This window comes from Saimiri boliviensis, chromosome 16 (genome assembly GCF_048565385.1).
Source record: "Saimiri boliviensis isolate mSaiBol1 chromosome 16, mSaiBol1.pri, whole genome shotgun sequence".
Taxonomy (NCBI): domain Eukaryota; kingdom Metazoa; phylum Chordata; class Mammalia; order Primates; family Cebidae; genus Saimiri; species Saimiri boliviensis.
The window spans coordinates 80364441-80387187 of NC_133464.1; the positions used below are offsets into that span (position 1 = coordinate 80364441).

At 40.6% G+C, this 22747-nt stretch overlaps 1 protein-coding gene across 3 annotated transcripts in view; it reads left to right on the top strand.

Moving 5' to 3' along the window:
- The window catches only part of FLT1 (fms related receptor tyrosine kinase 1), a 196752-nt gene that overhangs the window by 65114 nt on the left and 108891 nt on the right, over nt 1-22747 (top strand). For all 3 annotated transcript variants that reach the window (XM_039473122.2, XM_074387903.1, XM_074387904.1), the window contains exons 7-10: nt 1010-1184; nt 2147-2264; nt 4691-4860; nt 5273-5432. In XM_039473122.2, coding sequence (XP_039329056.1) covers nt 1010-1184; nt 2147-2264; nt 4691-4860; nt 5273-5432 — 623 coding nt within the window. The remainder of the gene's footprint in view (nt 1-1009; nt 1185-2146; nt 2265-4690; nt 4861-5272; nt 5433-22747) is intronic.

Consider the following 22747-nt stretch of genomic DNA (forward strand, 5'->3'; position numbering starts at 1 on the left):
AAGGACAAGTGGGTAGAGGTTTATTAAATATGACACAGAGGAGAATTAAGCTCAAGACCCAAAGATCAGTTCTGGGCAGCTGCCAAAGTCTTTTCCACGCTCTTCCTCTCTGCCCCCCACGACTATGGGGAAGGATTGAGAGGTGGACATCACTTATTAGTTATAAAATATAATGCTAAAAAAAAAGGAGAAGGCAATGGGATCTTGTCTTCTCAAAATAGTGAGCAGGGTTGTTATTGTGGCCAGGTCAGATTGCTGAGCCTAAGGCTGATTCTTGATCTTCCCCAAGACAAATCTGGGACAGCACTTTCCATGTCTTGGTTAAACCCATTGATGGCTCTGCATGTCCTCAGATCCACTGACTATGACTTAGCCAACATGGGCAAGCACTGCTCAAATAGTGAAATAATGAAACTATAGGATTGTTTCACTTTAGTAAGTATAGCCAAGACTCATTATCTTTTCCTTCAGATCTAGTAGGGACAAAAAAGGAAACTCACATGTTGATTTAGTGAGAGAAGCACTGTCATTAAGCCAGACACTAAGGCTTATGATTGTCCATGTTTGTGTGTGATATCTATGCTTAGGGAACAGGTTACTGTGTAGAGAGGTATGTGTGCCAGAGGAAGGACACTAGATTTATACTCAAAAGACCCAAGTTCCTGGCCAACTTGGGCCAGGGTGTGACTTCCTTCAGTTTTTTCATCAGTAAAAGGGCAGTCAGCCTGCCAGTCTCACGAGGTTATTGGGACAAACAATTGAGATAGTATATGTGAAAGTGCATTTGAAGAAAATTAAGTGCTAAATTAATCCTACTATGCTACGTATCTGAAGCGCCTCTAGGCACAGATGTAGTTTCCAAATATCGTGCCCTAGGTGGATTTGACATAATTCTTAGCATAAAACAGAAGCTGTTGTCAAAATAGTGATCTGAGAAATGTTTAAATGCAATGTAACTATAAACATGAACACTCACTCTTTCTACATTTGTTATACATTTTCTTTCTAGAAAAAGAAGAGAGCTTCTGTAAGGCAACGGATTGACCGAAGCAATTCCCATGGCAACATATTCTACAGTATTCTTACTATTGACAAACTGCAGAACAAAGACAAAGGCCTTTATATTTGTCGTGTAAGGAGTGGACCATCATTCAAATCTGTTAACACCTCAGTGCATGTATATGGTAAGCATAGTTCAGCATTGCCGACTCATGCTATGCTTTCTAATCATTGTAGATGTCCATGTTCTCTAAACAAGTCTATTTTCTGTTGGCCAAGAGTTACATTACCATGAATGAATACAACTATGCCATGGTTCCCTCCTCCCCCTGTCAAAAAGCAAACACTTTAAGTACTCTTTAAACTTAATATTTTTGAATTGATCGGAGTCCTTCCTTTAGATGTTTATTATGGCTAATAGTTAGAACCTAATATATTTATGAAATTCTTACTGTTCTATATAGACAAAATAGAAAAAGATGATGAGTTTTAACTTTATTACCTAAGAAAAATTTCCCAGGTACTACGATGAATTAGAGAAACAAAAATATGGTATACTAAATTATTTAGAATTAATGCCATTTTATCCCTGCTTTTACTCTCATGGAATCCTAATGTTGTTGCTTAATTTCAGCATGCAAATTCTATAAAGAAAATGCTTAATGACCTTATTTCCGTTGCTGAAAAGGAAACAGTGAAGAGGGCAGAAACTATGGAACAATTCTGTCAGCAGCCTTTTATTTCCTTTTGTCTTTCCCTGGTTGATTTTTGGTATCAAATTAGTTGTTTTAGGGTGCCCAGAGCAATTCTTTCTCACCTGGCTCATAGTGGCCAGGTAGATTTTTAGAAATATCTTCCCACTTCCTTGTTACCATGATACAAATATTTAAGGTGTTTCACTTTCTGTTGCTCTGCCACTGTTTTATGTTGCTAGGACTTGATACCATTTGATTTGAAAGGAGTTCACCAATGAGAGTGCTTTTCAAGTATCCTATTCATTGCTCAACATTTGGGCTCATTGATAGGCTCCATCATAATTCAGCTCTGTTTATTTACTCATTGATTCCACCTTCCCTTAATGAGGCCCTAAGGTTTTGTTTACGGAAATATATTCTTTTCTAATGTATTTTGACTTCTCTTTTCAAAGATAAAGCATTCATCACTGTGAAACATCGAAAACAGCAGGTGCTTGAAACTGTAGCTGGCAAGCGGTCTTACCGGCTCTCTATGAAAGTGAAGGCATTTCCCTCGCCAGAAGTTGTCTGGTAGGACCATACTTATTTCCATAACAGTCTAAGACATGCTTTGTAAGTGGGAAGCTGCAAGAGCCTAATGACTTAAATTCCTGATAAAATACCAAGAGACGTTCCTTAGACAGCCCTAGAGAGCTCAGAACTCTGTAGATTCTCTGATGGTGGAGGGGAGAAGAGCTGGGGGAAAGAAAATAATGTAGCAAGATAAGCAAGAGATGAGATTTGTCTGAGCAGTGTGGTCAGTCTCTTACTGTGGCTAACTTTCTACATCTCTAAACCTTCCTATGATGTCAACATTCCTTGAATGGGATGTGTCGGGCAATGACTAGGAAGCATTTTGAATATGTAACATGCTCTACTAACCCTGAAGAAGTGGGCTCTTGTAATGAGAATGCTGAAAATAATTCTTTTATATACAGCTGGGTTGAAAGTTCCAGTCTTGTTTTAAAATTAAACAAACATTAATAGAGACAAGACTTACTCATTTGAAGAGGAGGACGCATGGGCCTACTTGAACTAATTAAGTTTTTTTTGGCCAGAAGGATACGTATTCAAAACCTCCTTCTCCAGTTGCTTTTTAAAATAATAGTACAACACCTGATGTAAAACAATGTAATCTGTTTATGATCTGCAATCATTTTATAAAATTACTGTTAAATGCCAGTATCTTTGGCTCAAGGCATTACATTTTATACAAAGGGTATAGCACAAAACTGATTAGCAAAACAATTCTGTGGTGCCATTTTAGAATCTCCCTAACCAGAGCTGATTTGGCTTTCAATGTCATATGAGGGTAGTGTTTGTTTTCAGTTCCCTCAAATACTTAATAGGGAATTAAAGAGAAAATTAAAACTTTGTGCTGTCTTCATGCCATTCTTCATGATTTTTTGCTACAGAATATCAAAAACATTTAGTAGCAAATTTTTAGGTTTAATGGTAAATTGAATAGTAATTAATGACTCCAGGAAGTACATTCACTCCTCCAGTGTCTGAGAGCATGAGCACGCTCATCTGTTACTGTTGAGTTCTTCAGTAACTAAGTAGCAAGGGCATTAAAAAAAAATTCAATCCACTGTCAGAAATGCTGACTTGTTAATGAGAAATAATTTAAAGTAATATCAAGACAGTATTTGTAATCACAAAGTATAGCATCCTCATTAATTACTTTGGAACTGAGACTCACTAGTAATGGGAATTTGTTTGGAGGACTTTATAATCATGCATGGTAATGAACTAAATTCCCAATATTATACCTTTATAGAGAACATAAGAAACTCCTAATGGATTAAAACTGCCTATTTGGCCGGGTGCGGTGGCTCAAGCCTGTAATCCCAGCACTTTGGGAGGCCGAGGCGGGTGGATCACAAGGTCAAGAGATCGAGACCATCCTGGTCAACATGGTGAAACCCCGTCTCTACTAACAATACAAAAAATTAGCTGGGCATGGTGGCACGTGCCTGTAATCCCAGCTACTCAGGAGGCTGAGGCAGGAGAATTGCCTGAACCCAGGAGGCGGAGGTTGCGGTGAGCCGAGATCGCGCCATTGCACTCCAGCCTGGGTAACAAGAGCGAAACTCCATCTCAAAAAAAAAAACAACAACAACAACAACAACAACAAAAACTGCCTATTTAAAGAACTGTGCATTTTAATGAAATCATAGAATTTTAGAGTTATAGGGAATCTTTGAGAACCTCTAGAAAATCTGAGAAAATTGAAGCCCAATCTAGTTAGTCATGTGTGTAGCAGCCTGCAGTGAGCAGCAGGACCAGGTCAAGCATCCCGGCCTCTGTCAATTCTGTTTGCAATCGAATGATATCAGTGCACCAATTAGGTATTTGAAATGTTTTTTAAATTTCTTTAAGTTTATGCTTTCTGTTTATTTTGTGTCTTAACTGTTCTTCCTCAGAGGAAAGATCTTGATAATCTTGATTTCACTCTAGTTTATGAAAGGGACAACTGGTGTGACAATTTACGTAACTAATAAGAACTCCACATGAGACCACAATAGGAAAGTCTATTTTTATTTTTATCTGGAGAAGTGATCTAGTTGACCTGACTTACAATGGCTCTTATACTGCTGATGGAGCCTCATGGGAAACTCTGAAAAACATCTCGGATGGAATCAGAGCCCCTGCCTCTCTGGGTTAATACTTAAGTCACAGTGGCCACCAATATCCCTGTGGGCCCACTAAACTACTGCTATTCTATCTTCTCTCACTTTATTTCTTCCTCCTTGCCAATAAATATGAAGTGCCACCCAGTCTAAAAATCTTATCTGCCTTTACTGAAAAGTTAATGTCTATGTTTTAAAAATCAACACTGATGATCAAAGGTCTGAAACTGATCGACTTGAGCTCACACACTTAAATGACGGTGTTATCAAAGTAATATTGAGAGGCTGTATAAAATGACTTAGTGATCATGCTTTTAACCACAGGTTAAAAGATGGGTCACCTGCGATTGAGAAATCCGCTCGCTATTTGACTCATGGCTATTCGTTAATTATCAAGGATGTAACTGAAGAGGATGCAGGGAATTATACAATCTTGCTGAACATAAAACAGTCAAATGTGTTTAAAAACCTCACTACCACTCTAATTGTCAATGGTAAGTTTGCTACTCATACTTTCTTCTGGTTCTGGTAGGGAACAAATTAATGAAAATGTGTGAATTCAAAAGTCAGCATAACATCAAAGATAACAAAATTTTAAATGATCATTTTGAAAACCACTTCTGTTCCCATCGTAATGATCTTGTGTTTGTTTGTTGTATTCCACAGACAGCATGATCTTTTATCATTGTAATCACAACGTACATACCATGGAATCAAATTATTAATATTCTCAAAACCCTGCTGTAATTTTTTTAATCTGCATTTTCTTTACAAATAGGGGGGTTTATTTGTTTTTTGTTTGTTTCCCTGACATTAAAACTGGTGAGAATGTGGTCCTTCATGTGTGACCCAGGAGAAAGTCATTTGAACAGCTTTTGACTTCTGTCCCGTTCATCTCCTTTCCAGTGAAACCCCAAATTTACGAAAAGGCCGTGTCATCGTTTCCAGACCCAGCTCTCTACCCCCTGGGCAGCAGACAAATCCTGACTTGTACCGCATATGGTATCCCTCAACCTACAATCAAGTGGCTCTGGCGCCCCTGTAATCATAGTCATTCCGAAGCAAGGTAGGGACAGTCAGGTTTTTTTTTACTAACTTTCAAATAATTTTTGACACCTGGAATTAGATTTTTTAGTGGACACGATGACAACCTGCAGATGGGATGTATGTATATTTGAGGCAAAAAAAAAAAAAAAAATTCCCTGCCTTGGAAAAAGGTGGGCAACAGCTATACTTCTTTGTTACTGAATATACTCTATCATTGGCTAACAATTTCATAATTTTTCTCTCTAGTTTACAGTTTTACAAACACAAAACTAATTCCCTCCCATGAGTTGTTACATGAGCTCAGGTTGGAACTCTGGTCTCCTGTTTCTCAACTGAAGACCCCCAGACTTTGGCTATACCACTGTGTCAGTTGCATTAGCATTCCCATTTTTCATTTTGTATTTGTTGGATCTGATCCAAATTCTTCCCAACACCAGTGATCACTATGTTTCCTACTTTTGGGCTTTGCCTGCCTCCTAAGAGCACCTTATTTATCCAACCCCATGGCTTAGCTCTTATGTCACCTTCTCTGTGAACCCTCCTGACTGCCTCATTCAGAATCGCTTCTTCCTCTTGAATATGAACAGCACTTTGTTCATCCATTGTTACATCACTTGATGCACACAGGTTTGTCTCTCTCTAAGTTAAGAGCTGATTGAGAGCACCCCTATATCTTTAGGCTGGTCCAAGGCTGGCACACAGTAAATGCTCAATGGGTATTTGCTGAATGAATACATCCCTACTCTCTGCAAATTGTGCAGCATTTCCTTGCATCCTGTTGATGACTGAACCTTGTTTGCTTTTCCCCCTTTTTGTTTAGTCTAGAGGGATGATACTAAGGATAGTTCATGGGAGCAAATTTGAAGAACAGGAATAGAATTGATAGGTGCAACGATAATATATTATCGAAACTGCCCAAGAATTATCATTATGCCAACCTATTTTCCTTATTACTTTTAACTCCACTTGTAGAGTGTTCAGGAGGATTGCTATTTAAAACACACACACACACACACACACACACACACAAACAGGTTGATAGGAAAAGAAAACAAAGCATAATTCTAACGTAGACAGATAGAAGTAGCTATTTGATTTTCTAGGTTCTTCCCAATTCCAATTCTTTGTCTTGTATTTTAATGTTTTGCTTAGGGTGTATTACTCTCAGAATAGAAAGTTACTGGTGAGTTATGGAATTCCTGGGAAGCAGCTATTTCCACACATCTGATTTCTCATTTGACTGTCATTTTCTAAGAATAGATATATAGAGGACTTACAAATCTTAAATACCTTCTTTACCACTGTGAATGTTTAATGCAAAAAACAGTGAGATCTACTGAAATTCTATACTATTTTGCCAATTTGGGGTGTGCATCAATATTTATGGACCCATCCCTTTAGGGTCTTGACATAATGTGCCAACTTAACATGCAAATAAATAAAAAAAATAGCTAAATACTTGAAGCTATTAGATTTGGATAAAAGTGTAGACTTGAATTTTTCTGAAAAAACAAAGCCTTTTCTAAATATATTTAAATTTTGTTTTGGCAATATTAAACCTAAATTTTCTATTCTATCTAGGATTAGAATTAGTAACTATGTTAGAAAATAACAATTATGAGTGTTAAAACATAATATTATAAATTTGCGTTTAAATGATGCTAATAAAATATGGTTTGGGGAATGAGGCCAGCCCAAATGGAACTTTGTAAACATTAGCTTTCTTTCCAATTTCCTTGTGGTATATGGGATCTTTCTTTTGTGTTATGGAGTAAGTTCGCCAAGGCCTGAAAATAGGTCTTATTCCTTTCGAAATTGTCTCAAGACTCAGAGTGTTACCTAAAATGTTTGTTGGCCATTTGAATTATTCTCTGTTAAAGGCATTTGTCTTTTCTCTACTTATTATTTGAATTATTGTGTTAAAGGCATTTGTTTTTTCACTACTTACAAGACTGATCAGAAATGAAAGTTTAAGTTTCCATATGCTTTATTTCTTTAATATGCTGTTGCTTGAAATGTACACATCTTTGTACTACATCAAGCTCTTGATCTTTAGCCAGCAGGTACTAATTGAGTAGCCTACCTGTGTTAGGCCCAGCTTTGGTGCTTGGTGGTTAAATCAGTACTGTTAACTTAGGAGTATTTCAGAAATATATGTAGAACCCTTGTACACTAGAAAATAAACAGAACCACTCTTTCACCCTGTCAGAGAGATGAAGCTAAAATTTACAGATAAATGAAGCCCTCTTCAATTACCAAAAGTTCTCAAATATGACTTTATATAAACATTTGTGTATACTTAGATTAACTTAGATTCAGTTGTAGACAGGAATTTTAGTAACACATGAGTAAGGAATGCTCTATTGCACTTATTTTGAGTTATATGGTAACATAGTTGCATACTAGTGTCTATACATGACCATCAAAAGAGACTGGGTGACTAATATATGCACACTGCTCTCAAATATGTAGAATAATTCCTGGCATTTAAATTTTAGGCCCTAGTGAAAGGGCGTATCTATGTATACCCACAGCCAAAGCATTCATTTAGTTTGAGAACCGCATGTAGTTATTTAAGGAGCTCAAAACTATTAATGGGTTTAATATGGCCAGATAGTTAATGTATCTAATATAGAAAAAGGTTCAGACCTAACTCAAATTACTTAGTTTCCTAGAGTATAATAAATATGTAAATATATTAAGCTATCAGAACTACTGACAGTTTAACTAGAAATTTATCCCTTTTAAAAAAAGTGGTAAAATATTTTATGAAAACAAGGTAAGTTGTAACTGAGTAATATTGTGGTTTTCGTTCTCCCTAGAATTTGTTCTTATAAAACATTAGGAATAAAAAAGAGGAGGGAAAGGATGATGACTTTTAAACTCATACAGGTAATGAACCAAGAAGAAATAAAGCAGAACCTTTCCCCTTTTTAGCTTTTTTGCATTAAAAAAGGAAAGTGGGGCCAGGTGCGGTGGCTCATGCCTGTAATCCCAGCACTTTGGGAAGCTAAGGCAGGCAGATCACCTGAGGTTAGGAGTTTGAGACCAGCCTGGGCAACATAGTGAAACTCTGTCTCTACTTAAAATACAAAAATGATCCGGGTGTGGTGGCAGGCACCTATAATTCCAGCTACATGGGGGGCTAAGGCAGGAGAATCGCTTGAACCCGGGAGTCGAAGGCTGCAATGAACCAAGATCATGCTACTGCACTCCAGCCTGGGCAACAAGAGTAAAACTCTGTCTCAGAAAAACAAACAAACAAAAAAGCAACAAAGGAAAGGGATAAGAAAACTATGGTATTTCTTTTGAATATTAATAACACAAAAATAAGTTATCAACACTGAATGAGGTGGAACTTTTTCTTTTTCCCATCCTCAGCCAACTGGTAGACTTCTAAAGAGATATTCCTAAACCTGCTCCCGTAAGTCTGAGCAAAAAGCCAGAGAACATCATACGTATGTTGAGCATATAGTGCCTTTCACACGCCTGTAGTTGGCAGCCTCTGTTCATATAAAATAAAGATACTGATACACACTTCATAGAGAGACTATGAGGATTGAATAAGGTAAAGCTACAGAGTGCCACAGATTTGCAAGGTTGTAGTCATGCCTTTGAATAAGTCCCAAGAACCTTTCATGAACTTGAAAGGATATTTCTGCCTACTATAGAGCTAGTTTCACAACAGTAAGCAGTTTCATCAAGTATTTCTGAGAAATAAATGCAAATTATGAAATGTAAAATACAGTTTTGTTGTGTTTTAAAAATAGAAATTTGGTAGGTCTGGGGTGGAGGGTGGCTGTGGAATTGAGGAAAATAGGACTTTTCAGAAGAAGAAAAATTAAGGAACTATAGAAGAGTTAGAAGTAAAAGGAAGAGTAAATGGAAGGGTGTCATGAGGGAATGAAGTAACTCTCCCGGTTTGTGTGACCTGCCCCATTCATTCCTGTCATGAGAGGAAGTGGTTCTGCCCTGTGAGCTGGCTGAGGCTGGGGTGGGGCAAAGTGGGCATGTGGGGGAGCTGATGCCTGCTCGGCCAGTCCACTTTCGATTTGTAGAACCTCACGTTCCCCCTGCATTTTGAACAACTAACTAGTACTAGTAAACCCTCTAAGGACTGAGCTCCACTTGCTCTTACAGTCCTCCGTGAGCTCTGCCACAGTACTGATGCAGCCTCACAGGAGATGCTATTTGGATAAGAATGTCCATGGCAAGGAGGTTGGTTCGTTTCTAAAGGAACAATAGTAATACAGGATTGGAGTGAAGGGGACCTTCTCTGGGGAATGGAAAGGGTGGATTTGAGGAACCCAGGAGAGGATGGGGCAAGGAGTCTTGGTATAATCAGTTTGTACTGCAGGTCACTATTTTCTCAGGAAGAATCTAAGATGTTGAAAGGCTACCTTTCTTTATATGTAAGCATAAAGAATGCATTTATATGCTTGAATACCAAGGAGACCCTCGAGTAGCTGACTGGAGAATTGTGTGGCCTGAGTGGGTCTTTGCGCTCATCTGTTTCCCACAAACATGGATGATGAGGGGCTTCTGCTGATCTCTTTCCTGGCACTCTCGTGAGGTCCGATCATCTCCTCCGTGGGTGTTCAGGGTCCACCTGGTTGTTTCTGAATTCTGTTTTCTTCTTTCTGAAACTAAGATCTGTTTCTAAAACATTGAATGTGCTTGGGTCTTTACTCTAGGGAGATTCAATGCCTGTAGCCTTTGATTACTGCAGTTTAGTTTTGAGAGCACACATTCTTTAGATCATAGTCCAGTTTAATTCTCTCTCCCCATCTAACTATCACAGATCATAATTTCGGAGGAGTAAGTAACACTGGTTGATTATAATAGACAGAGTTGTACCACATACTATGTTATTCCCCTCTAATGGGAAAAAAATGTGGTATCATTGTGTTCTTTGTAAAAAAAATCTCATTTTCTTTATAAGCTACCTGTGATAACTAGTCAAAATATGTAGAGAAACATTTCTATCTACATTGCATTAATATTGCTGACATTCTACAAAGCAACTTTGCATGTCTGGTACTCAATCTAAATATACTGTCAACCATCTGCTCATCACACAAATATTTATTAGGCACAACCATGTGCAAAACAAAAACGTAAATACCACTTGTCTTTAGCATTTATGTTTGCATTATACAAGATTAAACATATTTGGTGATTACTTATTGGATCTATATATGTATCTCCAAAATATCTACTATGTCCTCCCAAGGATAGAGACCTGGGAATCAAGGAAGTAGGTTCTATTCTTGGCATAGTCCCTGACTTGTGCATGACCTTGGCCAGTTATTTAATCTGTGTTTCTATTTCCCCTTCTGTAAATGGCAATGACTGTGCTTCCCCTTTCCTAGAATGAATTAACTTAGAAAATCACTGTAAATTATGTTTTCTTCCTTCAAAAAGGCTTGAAACTATTTCCCAGTGGTTGCACACTGATATTTCCCTTCTGTTTCCTATAAATTGTAAGGCAATTTGACCATTAACTCTGAGGATCAGTGACAAATTAACAGAAAATGTCAGCTTTTCAAAGTAGAATGGTTGTCAGACAAGTCTCAAATGGAGGTACAAACTCTATGATGCAGAACTGACTCCGTGATTATAATCTTAATAAGGGTCCAGTAAGGACAAAAAAATGTGCAGCAGCTCCTCCACCATCGGGGCCAAGCCATATTTTCTACAGTGCCAACCTGGACCACCTTGCCAGCCTCGGTCCAGCCCATACAAATGAAGGCATTCTCATTCTCTGCCCAGTTAGCTCCAAAGCTTTGCTTGCTTTATTTGGTCCTTTGCCAATGGGTCCCTTCAGGGTGTGAAAAATGTTGGGTTCTCAACTCATGGAAGGTTGAGGGAGAACATTAGTCTTTCTACTTCCTTAGATAAAATGGGGGGCTTTCCAAGAAAAATCTAATAGACATACATGGACTCTCAAGGAACAGCTTGCAAAACTCTAAAGTAGGTCAGGACTGGAGTATAAAATAATTACATGCTTTAGAAGTTAAGTAGAAAATAATGGTTTCCCGCCATTCTCAATGAAACTGTGACCTCCCATTTCTGAAACACTCTTCGTGTGCCCTAGCAGTAGAGTACTATCAGGGGCAGGGTGTGTGGTGTCAAAAGAAAGCTGACCACTCTAAGAATAAGGGTGGTTTACTGCCTTCCATCCAAGGACTGGGGGGTGGGGGATGGCCTACAAAATCAGAGAAAAGCAGAAGCATCTAGGAACTCTGAGAAGGGCTTCTGAGAGGGGCTTGCCTAATTGCATTTCTCTATTGTTTACGTCAGCAAATTGGCAAAGAAAGGAGGGCCTGAGTCATTAGGGATGTGTTAGGGATAGATCATTTGGGAGAAACACAGTTTGGCGCATCAGTGGGGTATGTAAAATTAACAGGACAAAAACAAGACAATTGTCAATGGTAGTTAATTAGAAATGTACTCAAAGACCCAAATTTAATTGACTGCCAGCATGAATGTCTATTATTTTTATGCTATAACAGTTTTATGTCCCATATTTTATTTTCCATCTGCACAATGAAAGTTTTAACAATATAAAAATTGAAAAAGTCAACATTTCCTGGGGGCAAAATGTAGGTCAGATGTCTGAGGGAAGTTGTAATTTAAGCAGAACTCTTCTTTTGGAAATACAGTCATATACTTCATGTTTAAATATTGATCACATTCTTCCTAAGTATACATACAGTTTGTATCCGTCCATGTGTCTCAACACATGTTCTATGCAGTACACACTGGGTATGCACCTCCATTCAGGCATGCTACAGAGCATTTTAATTTACCACAAACAAAACCTTGAATCAAAATGAGGACTTTAAAGACCACTTGACCAAAGACCACTTTAGCAGGACTTTGAGCTTGAACAAACAGCCAAATAAAACTGGCCATCTTATGCAGGAGGCTTTCATCACAAGCCAAAAGTGAATGCTCACTTACTAATGAGAAACTTCTTGCATTCTGTTATGTAATTACTGGACGAGGAAGTGCATGCTGCTCAATGTGAATGTTCGGACAACAGCCCTTATTAATATTTCATACAAAGTCCTGAGAACAGAGCATGAGTTCATTTGCCAAAGGCCCCTTTGCCACTTTTCTATGCTTTGTGAGATTTTCCTCCTCTTCCCACTCTTCATAGTAATATAGTGAATCTGAGGAATAATTGTTTCTAATGAGTTAACTGTCTCCTGTAATTGCTATCAAACATTTCATTATGTGTTTTAAATTAAACCAAAAGGTTGAGTCATAGGAAATCTATGCTGGCTGGGTTTTGTTTTTTTGTTTTTTTTTGAGACAGAGTCTCACTCTGTCGCCCAGGCTGGAGTGCAGTGATGCACTCTCGGCTCACTGCAACCTGTACCTCTCAGGTTCAAGCGATTCTCCTGCCTCTACCTCCCAGGTAGCTGGGACTATAGGTGCATGCCACCAAACCAGCTAATTTTTTTATATTTTTAGTAGAATCAGGGTTTCACCGTGTTAGCCAGGATGATCTTGATCTCCTTACCGCATGATCCACCTGTGTTTGCCTCCCAAAGTGCTGGGATTATAGGCATGAACCACCACACCTGGCCGCTGGATGGTTTTTATAGTGATCTTTTCAGCAAGATTCAATGTAGCTTCCCAGGTTACCAGAAGATAGTGACACATAATTTGGGAAGATCCTTTAAGAAGATTAGCAGAACCTCTCAGATTTTCTTTGGCCAAATTCACAGATTTTAAAAAACTGAATAAGCATTTTTATTATTGAATCTAGAAACTAATGTTATGACACAAGGTCTTTAGGTGATAGATAAGTAGAGCAAATCACTTATGAAACATGCGCCTCTGCCTGGGAATCTGCATTTTAGTATATCTCCATTGGCATGGTAAGATTTTTGAAATATGGTATCTATTCTGTGACTTTAATGTAAAATCCATGCCCTTTTAGCTGACAAATCAGAACCTGCTGGATTGAGAAGATGCCAAGGACATGATGGATTTGGAATATGGCCCTGACAGTACCTTATAAGGAGCTTCTGGTCACTAGCCCTTGTTTCCTCATGCTTTCTCTAGAAGCCTCCTAGGACATTTTGCCACCTTGAATGCAATGGTCTACCTCATTATAATAGCTGTAATAGATTTAATCTATAAGTCATTTCTGGTGCCAAAAGTCATGTTCATCCCTTTATGCACATTATCTCTAATCCGTAGAACAGTTCTACGGAATGCTGATTATTTCCCCTATATTCCCATAAGTAAAACAAGCTCAGAGAGTTATTTCTCACATGTTTTCAGATTATGGTATAAAAGAGGGGCTGGGTACAATGATTCATGGGTATAATCCCAGTGCTCGGGAGGCTGAGGTGAGAGGATCAGTTGAGCCCAGGAGTTGGAGACCAGTCTGGGTAACAGAGAGAGGCTTCATCTCTACAAAAATAAAAATAAAAAAATTAGATGGACATGGTGACAAGTGCACTCCAGAGGCTGAGACGGGAGGATGGCTTGAGCCTGGGAGGTCAAGGCTGCAGTGTTGCCACTGAACTCCAGCCTGGGAGACACAGTGAGATCCTGTCTCAAATAAATAAATAAAAGGCAAGGGGCTAGATAGATTGGCATTCCAGGAGGTTACTTTTCCCTGGTTTCCCATAAGACTCCTCAGAGGACATACCTGTGGATTCCCAGAGGAAAGAGCCAAAGTCTGTAGGGGATAGGTTTGGGAGGATGCCGGCCTAACCTGGTAGGTTTGCTCTTGCCCATACCGAGTTAGAGCTGACCCATCTGCTGAGTTAGAGCTGAGCAAAGGATGGGAGAGGAACGGAGAAAGAGGCGAGCAGCAAATAGGTGAACTGGGCTCAAATTTCATGATATCTTTCGGGAAACAGTGATGAGGTACAGCTGATTTGGGCCCCAGTGGGATGAGCAGGTCTAAATAAGACCAGCCTCAGGAGGGTGGCAAGTCTAACAGTTAATGGGCCTGCTTATTGTGGCACCCTCCCCTGTTTGTATTGTCCCTTTCTGTGACTTTCTCACCATGCAGGGATATTTGATCTCTTGCAGGGAGAAGCCCCATTCTCTCATTTATTGTTTGGGATTAATGTTCTGGATTAGGATTCAGCAAGCACTCGACCTTCAGTGGGCCTCACAGAAGCTCATGGCTATTTAGGCAGGAGAGCAATTAAAGGAGATGAAAAGGAGGGGTCAAAAGAAAATGAAGGAGGAAACATGAGGGTTTGTAGTTGATGAGGGAATGAAATGGGGACATGGAGGCTGCTAATTTCAGCCCCGGCATGCTTTGGCCTATCACTTCAAATGATTAATTCGCTCAGAATTGAAGAATGTTGAGCCAGGTACAGTGGCATGCTCTTGTAATCCTAGCTAAGAGGGAGGAATGCTTGAACCTAAGAGTTCAAGACCAGCCTGGGCAACATAGCAAGACCCCCATTTCAAAAAAAAAAAAAGGAATTAAGGAATGTTAAAGATTTAATTTTTGAAAAGATATGGCTTTATAGGTGAGAAATTGTGGCTCAAAGATAAAGAGTTATCTCAGCTAGTTAATGGCAAGCTCAGGACTAGATGCATGTCTCCGATTTCCTGTTGACTATTATTTCTACCATAACATCCTGTTGAGTCTCCATGTGCTTATAATCTGGCCAAGCAAGTCAACCATGGGTGTTAGATGGTGAGTGCTACAGTTTAGATGCAGCACCAAGGAGGAGCTGGGATCTGGGCCCTAAAGAGGATGGGTAAGTCCTGGAAAGTTAAATGGAAGAGGAGAGGAACAAAGATGTGACGGAGCAACATAGGCATACAAACGGGTTGGAAAGTTGAAAGGAACTTGCCAAAGATTAATATGGTTGGTTCATCAGATTTGGGTCGAGAAAAAATAAAAACCAAAATTAGAAAGGTAATTTTGGACCTGATGTGAAATGTTTTCAGTGGAGGCTGAATGGCTGAGCCAGGCAGTCACTACCCGGCGAGTGCCTGCATGTGTTGCTGTCTGTTGGCCAGGAGCCTACTTTGTCCCTTCTCCCAGGCTGATGGGCTTCCACAGACTCATTATTGGTGGTCTTCTACATGCGGCACTCCTCCGGCCTGCGGTACACACACTATCTCAGAAACTCTGCCTCCCATGTCTGAAGATCAAAGGCTTGGGTTTTCACTTGCCCTTTAAAAACACATTACATGGGTGCCTATTATTCCAGTTTCTTAGGTCTTTAATCTTCCATTTGCCTTGTCACCATCACTGAAAATTACATAAGATGATCACTGATTGCTACCTTATTGATAAATCAACCCTTATGAGTATGAAAAAAGTCCTTGAACAAGTAGGGTGAGGGAAACAAAAATTGGTATTTAAAGACCATCTAGAGCCAAATATAATAGAGGATGGTGGTGGCTGATAGAGGCTGTATAGCCTGGGATTCCTATTTTTATTTTCTTTATAGCTAAGTTGTTAAGCATTTACCTATGGGATGTTACGTGCTGGTTATGTGCTTTATATGTATCATCTGATTTAATTATCACAGAACTTCTGTGATAGAATTATTACCGTTTTCCAGATCAGGCAGAGAGTTTGAGTATCTTGTTAGGACACTGGTCCTGGCTAACATGTCAAAGAGCTTATAAGTAAGTGGCCTTCCAGCACAACCTCAACCAGGCAATGGAAAGCACATCGTTCGTCACTACCAGGATTGGTTGTGCCACAACTACTTAGACATTAAAATGAGTAATTTTTAGTCAAAAGCTCATGATCCACAAAACTGGTATGGTGACAGCAAGAGATGCAACATAGTTTAGAGCTTAAGGACATGGGCCCTATTGCCTGAGTCCTGGCTTTGCCACCTACTGCCATCCACTGGCTGTGTGATTCTGGGCAAAATAAACCACCTCTCTGAGTCTGGGTTTCCTCATCTACAAATGGAGTTAACAGCACTGACATCATAAGGTTATTTGGGGAAGTTTAGTGAGATAATAGATGCGAAGTACTTAGCGCAGTGGCTGGCACATTGCAAGTGCTAAGTTTGTTTGCTGAAAGATACCTGTTACTTCTAGTACTTTTAGGCAGCTCTGGGGCTGCCCACTGCAAAGCCACTTCCCTTTGAAGTGGCATGATGTACACACTAATGTCCTGACAAGATGACCCATGCTATTAGGCTAATGTTCTCCTAGGAAATATATTTGCATCTTGGGACAGGTCCTCTGACTGTTTATTCCAAAGAAATCAGAATGGGACTAGAAATGGTGGCTGCTTCAGATTATTTAGAAAATGAAAGGAGTTACAATATCCAAGGATCTACTCTCATTGGTGAATTCCACCTCAGCTATTCAAATGCTCAGTCACCACGTCTTATTCAGCCTATAGTAGTATATGGGCTCTTGCCATTTTACTGCCTATGCTCAATTGTATTCTGATATTTTTCCATGAATTTGACTTGTCTCTTCAATAAACATTATGTTCCTAAACAACAGAAGGAATTAAATCATCTACTTGCAGGGGTTGTGATTTCACATCTTACAGGGACTAGGAGTGAGAAAATTCTGTTTTAGTTGAATAAAATGTTACTATTATTGACAAGCCAGTATTTTTGCCTATCCTTGAAGATAGGCAAGAAGAAGAGGCCACTGCCAGTCAGTTTCCTATTTGCCATTAGACCAGAAGACACTAGTGGCTCTGTATGCCAGCATCGCTACCTGAGTTGCAACTGCCCGTGACTGTCAGGTGGTCAGGTGCTGACACTGCTGTGCCGAGGTCCGCCAGGGTCCTGGCAGACACCGTGTCTTCATTAATACTCATTATTGCCGGGCGCGGTGGCTCACGCCTGTAATCCCAGCACTTTGGGAGGCCGAGGCGGGTGGATCACGACGTTGAGAGATCGAGACCAACCTGGTCAACATGGTGAAACCCCGTCTCTACTAAAAATACAAAACATTAGCTGGGCATGGTGGCGTGTGCCTGTAATCCCAGCTACTCAGGAGGCTGAGGCAGGAGAATTGCCTGAACCCAGGAGGCGGAGGTTGCGGTGAGCTGAGATCGTGCCATTGCACTCCAGCCTGGGTAACAAGAGCGAAACTCCGTCTCAAAAAAAAAAAAAAAATACTCATCATTGCGAATGGAGAGGTGCTGACGGTGGTGACAGTGCTTAGATCAGGGGTGTATGTGAGGTCATTTAACAGTCACTTTTTCAGCATACTTGAGGTAAGTGTAGATGGCAGGGTTGTCATCTGATGTGAGGATAGGTCCACATCTCATCAGGCCATTCTTTGTCAGGATCCACTCTTCACATCAGGGAGTTAACTGAGCAAAAGACACGGGTTGCTCACCCACTGTTTACCAGGTGATTGGGCCAGGCACTAAAGCTGTAATGATGACTAAAACACAGTCCCTGTCCGTAGGTAAGTAGCTCTCGATGAAATCAGGTAATAAACTGACAACTAACATTAAGGATTTGTTTCCTGTGTACCAGGCACTATGTTAAGTGTGTTACACATTTGGTATCATCCTAATATGTGCTGATGTCAAAGCAATCTTCTTGCAATTCTTTATTTAAATTGTTTTCCTTATGTGTGTGTTTTCAGTGCCTATAATAAAACTAGTAAGACATGGTAGCATGGGGTTGCTTTTATAAGTTGGCTATGCTAAAAATACATCCATTCACAAAGAATTTGAGGTGGTTCACAAAAAGTACAATACATAACTAAGAAGCCTGGATGAAGTGAAATAAATGGATAAGACTAGTATGAAGATACTGCCCACAGGCTTTACTTTCCAGTTGTCAAGAAAGAGAAAGAGAAGTGAAACAAACATTTTCAGGATTAAGGAGCTCATAAGATACCTTTCAGAAAACTGAGATCTAAGAGAAATTACTTCTTCTCTCATATGCTGCAGGACACTAATAGTAGGCAAACGTCAGAACGCAGTTCTACCACAGTGAGTGTCAGGTCTCGTTAACTAACATCCCTCAATGTTGGCCAATGACATAGCATCAAAGCAGAATTTATTAAAAGTGATTCTGTGGGCTGGTGTGATCCAAGGACAAAATTTCAGAATGATAGAAGAAATCAAGAAGACTGCAAGTCCTCCGAGCAATCTTCTGTGACTATGATTCTCATAGTCAGGTTTTTGACATCCAGAGTTACATAACTGGAATGTTATAAAACCGTGACTTCAACTTAGGTCTGGCTAGCTCTAAAATCTGTTTTCCTTATGCTAAACTCTGATTCCCTACCTCCACTCCCAAAAGCTTTCTAGATGTTTCAGTATTGAGTACTAAATAAAAAGTAAGCTGTTCTCTTCCTTTTTGTGAGAACAAAATATAATGATAGCTTAAAATGTTCTCCACTGAATGACTGAAGCTATTATTTTAAGCTTCCTTCTTGAATGTGTTAAAGGATATTTTTTGTAGGATCTCCTAATATTTTCTTAAAGATTTCTTATTTCTCCATTCACCCTTCCTCACTGACTAGTCCTTCACTAAGAAGAAAAGTGAATGAACAAAACAGGTGTCCTCTATGAGCCTCCTATCTGGGTGTAGCCAAGTAAGCACCCACTGTTTTAGTCTCTCAGTCACCCAGGTGTGGGGCTGTGAGGATCCCCTGACCCTGGAAAAGACTGTGTGAAGGAGGGCAGGGAGCACAGAGGGAGAGGATGCCTGGTTGTGGGGGAGGGGAGATTGCTGGCACTCACTCTAGAAGCCAGCAGAAGGAGCAAGCAGGAAGGAAAAGCAGAGGATGGGAAGAAGGGCCGTGTTCTGAGTGTGAATGGACTACAGGGCTCTCGAGAGCAGGAAGCAGCATGAGCCAAGACGCTCACGGAAAAGCTCTTATCTAAACAGAGGTGGCCCAGGACGCTGGATCCCCTCCACCATTGTCCAGGGAGCCGACCCAAAGCCCACAACCCCCGAAACTTTTCTCCACTCCCCCTTCTCCATTGAGGCAAGAAGTAGTTTTCAGTATGGGCTCCAAGGCGTCACTAGGTCTCTCATTGCACAAAAAAGTCACTCCTCCAGGATCCCCTCGGCCTGACCCTGTGACCACCCTGAAGGCCCAGGCCCTTTTCCTGGTGCAAGAGGAGCAGGAACCATTCTGTCTAAACACTCCTTCCAATGCTATACGCCTTTTTCTGCCAGCATCCGCTCTCCTATATTGTTTCATTTGTTTTAAGAGAACGTGGCCAGGCACAGTGGCTCACGCCTTTAATCCCAACATTTTGGGAGGCTGAGGCGGGCGGATCACCTGAGGTCAGGAGTTCGAGACCAGCCTGGCCAACATTGTAAAACCCCTGTCTCTACTAAAAATACAAAAATTACCTGGGCGTGGTGGTGTGTGCCTATAATTCTAGTTACTCAGGAGGCAGAGACAGGAGAATTGCTTGAACCTGGGAGGCAGAGGTTGCAGTGAGCCAAGACTGCACCACTATACTCCAGCCTGGGCAACAGAGTGAGACTCCATCTCAAAAAAAAAAAAAAAAAAAAACCAGTTGGGCGCAGTGGCTCATGCCTGTTATCCCAGCACTTTGGGAGGTCAAGGCGAGCAGATCACAATGTCAGGAGTTCAAGACCAGACTGGTCAACATGGTGAAACCCCATCTCTACTAAAACATACAAAAATTATCTGGACATGGTAGCTCATGCCTGTAATCCCAGCTACTTGGGAGGCTGAGGTAGGAGAATTGCTTGAACCAGGACCCTGGAGGTGGAGGTTGCAGTGAGCCGAGATTGTGTCACTGCACTCCAACCTGGACTACAGAGCAAGACTCCATCTCAAAAAAAAAAAAAAGTGAGTGTCCGGGCACAGTGGCTCATGGGTCACAGCTTATGCCTGTAATCCCAGCACTTTGGGAGGCCGAGGCAGGTGGATCACTGGAGGTCAGGAGTTCCAGACCAGCCTGGCCAACATGGCGAAACCCCATCTCTACTAAAAATACAAAAATTAGCTGGATGTAGTGGTGGGCGCCTGTAATCCCAGCTACTTGGGAGGCTGAGGTAAAAAAATCACTTGAACCCAGGAGGCAGAGGTTGCAGTGAGCCAAGATGATGCCACTTCACTCCAGCCTGGGCAACAGAGTGAGACTGCATCTCAAAAAATAAATAAAGAACGTGAGAGGAGGGGAAAAAGATAGTGTTTGCAGATTCTGTTAATCTGATGGCTCAGACACACGATTGCTAATGTTTTGACACGACACCCACAGTAGCAGAGGAATGTTTACATCAGGCCCTGTTACAGGATGGTTGCCATAATGGGGGCCAGCCCTGGTCGTGCCCTCTGGCAGGGTTCCAGGTGGGCTTTTTTTTCCCTTCCTATTTTTTTTTTACAGACATTTTACAGCCTCAATTTGCTTTTCATTACTCCTCTACCCTTTTGTTTCCTAACTTGAAATGATTCAGTATTCTTTACAAACAGATTCTAATCACAGTTAGCACGTGCAGTAAAATCTCATTAAACAGATAAGCAGAGGTCACACAAGTCCTCCGATTTCATCATCCGAAAAAGAAAAAAAAGAGACGGAGATTATTATCGGTCTTGAGACTTTGTAGAACTTTCTAGAGCCTCTTTGCTGCCAAATTAAATATGTTTTCATTATATATTTAATATAAACATTCATTCCTAGGCAATGGTTCTGGGTCAAATAGGCAGCCATTGGGGTTTGGGTACTCAAATCACCACTCACCCACACCCCTGTCCCCGGGGCACTCATTCTAGTATTGAAGTTTGTAATAAAACAAGCCAGCTTCATCCCACAACATGGTCACTGAGCATGCAGACAAAAGTTCCCAAGGAGAGAAAAAACTGTGATAATTATTGGATGGTTTTATTTTGCTGTAAGATTTTTTTTTTTTTTTGAGACGGAGTTTCGCTCTTGTTACCCAGGCAGGAGTGCAATGGTGCGATCTCGGCTCACCGCAACCTCCGCCTCCTGGGTTCAGGCAATTCTCCTGCCTCAGCCTCCTGAGTAGCTGGGATTACAGGCACACGCCACCATGCCCAGCTGATTTTTTGTATTTTTAGTAGAGACGGGGTTTCACCATGTCGACCAGGATGGTCTCGAACTCTCGACCTCGTGATCCACCCGCCTCAGCCTCCCAAAGTGCTGGGATTACAGGCTTGAGCCACCGCGCCCGGCCGTAAGATTTTTTTAATGATAAAATGTATCAGCCAGTAGAAGGCAAAGAGTTCCTATAATTTCACCATCAAAGTATGTTTATGACCAAAACAAACTAGAATTTATGTCAAAAATGTAACAAAAATGTCAAGTGTTCTTCTGCCCCTTTCCCTTGTCCTCATCCACCAATAGAAAAGTGTGTCTTCTTTCTCCCTCTTGAAAACAAAATTTTAATTTTCCGGTGTCTCTGACTTTGTGCTGGTTTGAATTTGGAGGCCCCCCAGAGTTTTCCTCTGTAACAGGTGACTCTGAGCTGGATTTCCCTTACGGTGGGAAAGGCTTGGAGAGGTTTTTGGGATCAGAAGTCACCCTACTTGATGGACAGAGCTCTGGGATGGTGAAAGAGTTAGGAGAGTCTGGGTTCTGATCCTAATTCTGCTCCTTTCCCTGTGAGCCTGAGCAAAGCATTGACTTTTCTGAGTCTCAGTTTCCTTATTGATAAAAGGATTTATGAAACAGGGATTATAATACCTGCTTCATAGGGTGACTGTGAGAACTAACTGAGGCAAAATGTGCATTGCTTCTAGCCCAAGCTATAGTAGAACATAGTAGCAGCACACAAAACTTGCTTCCCTTCAAGTAGCCAAGAATCAGATAAGAGCACAGCAGAGATTTTGAAAGAAATGCCAGCTTAATATCATTTATTGAAAGAAATCTGTGTGTCTTAAGACTCAGGCTGTAGAGCAGACCTTCTAGAATCAGTGTGGTTATTACACTTGCAGGAAATCATTTATGAAATGAGAATTTTATACTGGATTGCTACAGGAGTCTTGGGTACCATAACAGACCCTAAACAGATGGACAGTTTCTAGAAAGACTAAATGAAGTGCTGAATCATCCCACCCAATTCTCCAGAGAATTGATCATTTTCTCACAAGAGAACCACTTCAAAGAAAACACAAATACTTATTATCAGTAGCTAATACTCACCCAGCTGGGCTTTCCCTTCTGATTCCACCAGATGTGACAATCTATCCTCTAAAGAAAAGAAAGTACCAGCTCTGAACTTTAAGTAGTGGGAGGGGAGCGGAAGGCAGGAGGAATGAAGAAAATCTAAAAATAAGAATTGTTAAAAACTAGCAAGGCTGGGCACGGTGGCTCACGCCTGTAATCCCAGCACTTTAGGAGGCTGAGGCATGTGGATCACCTGAGGTCAGGAGTTCAAGACC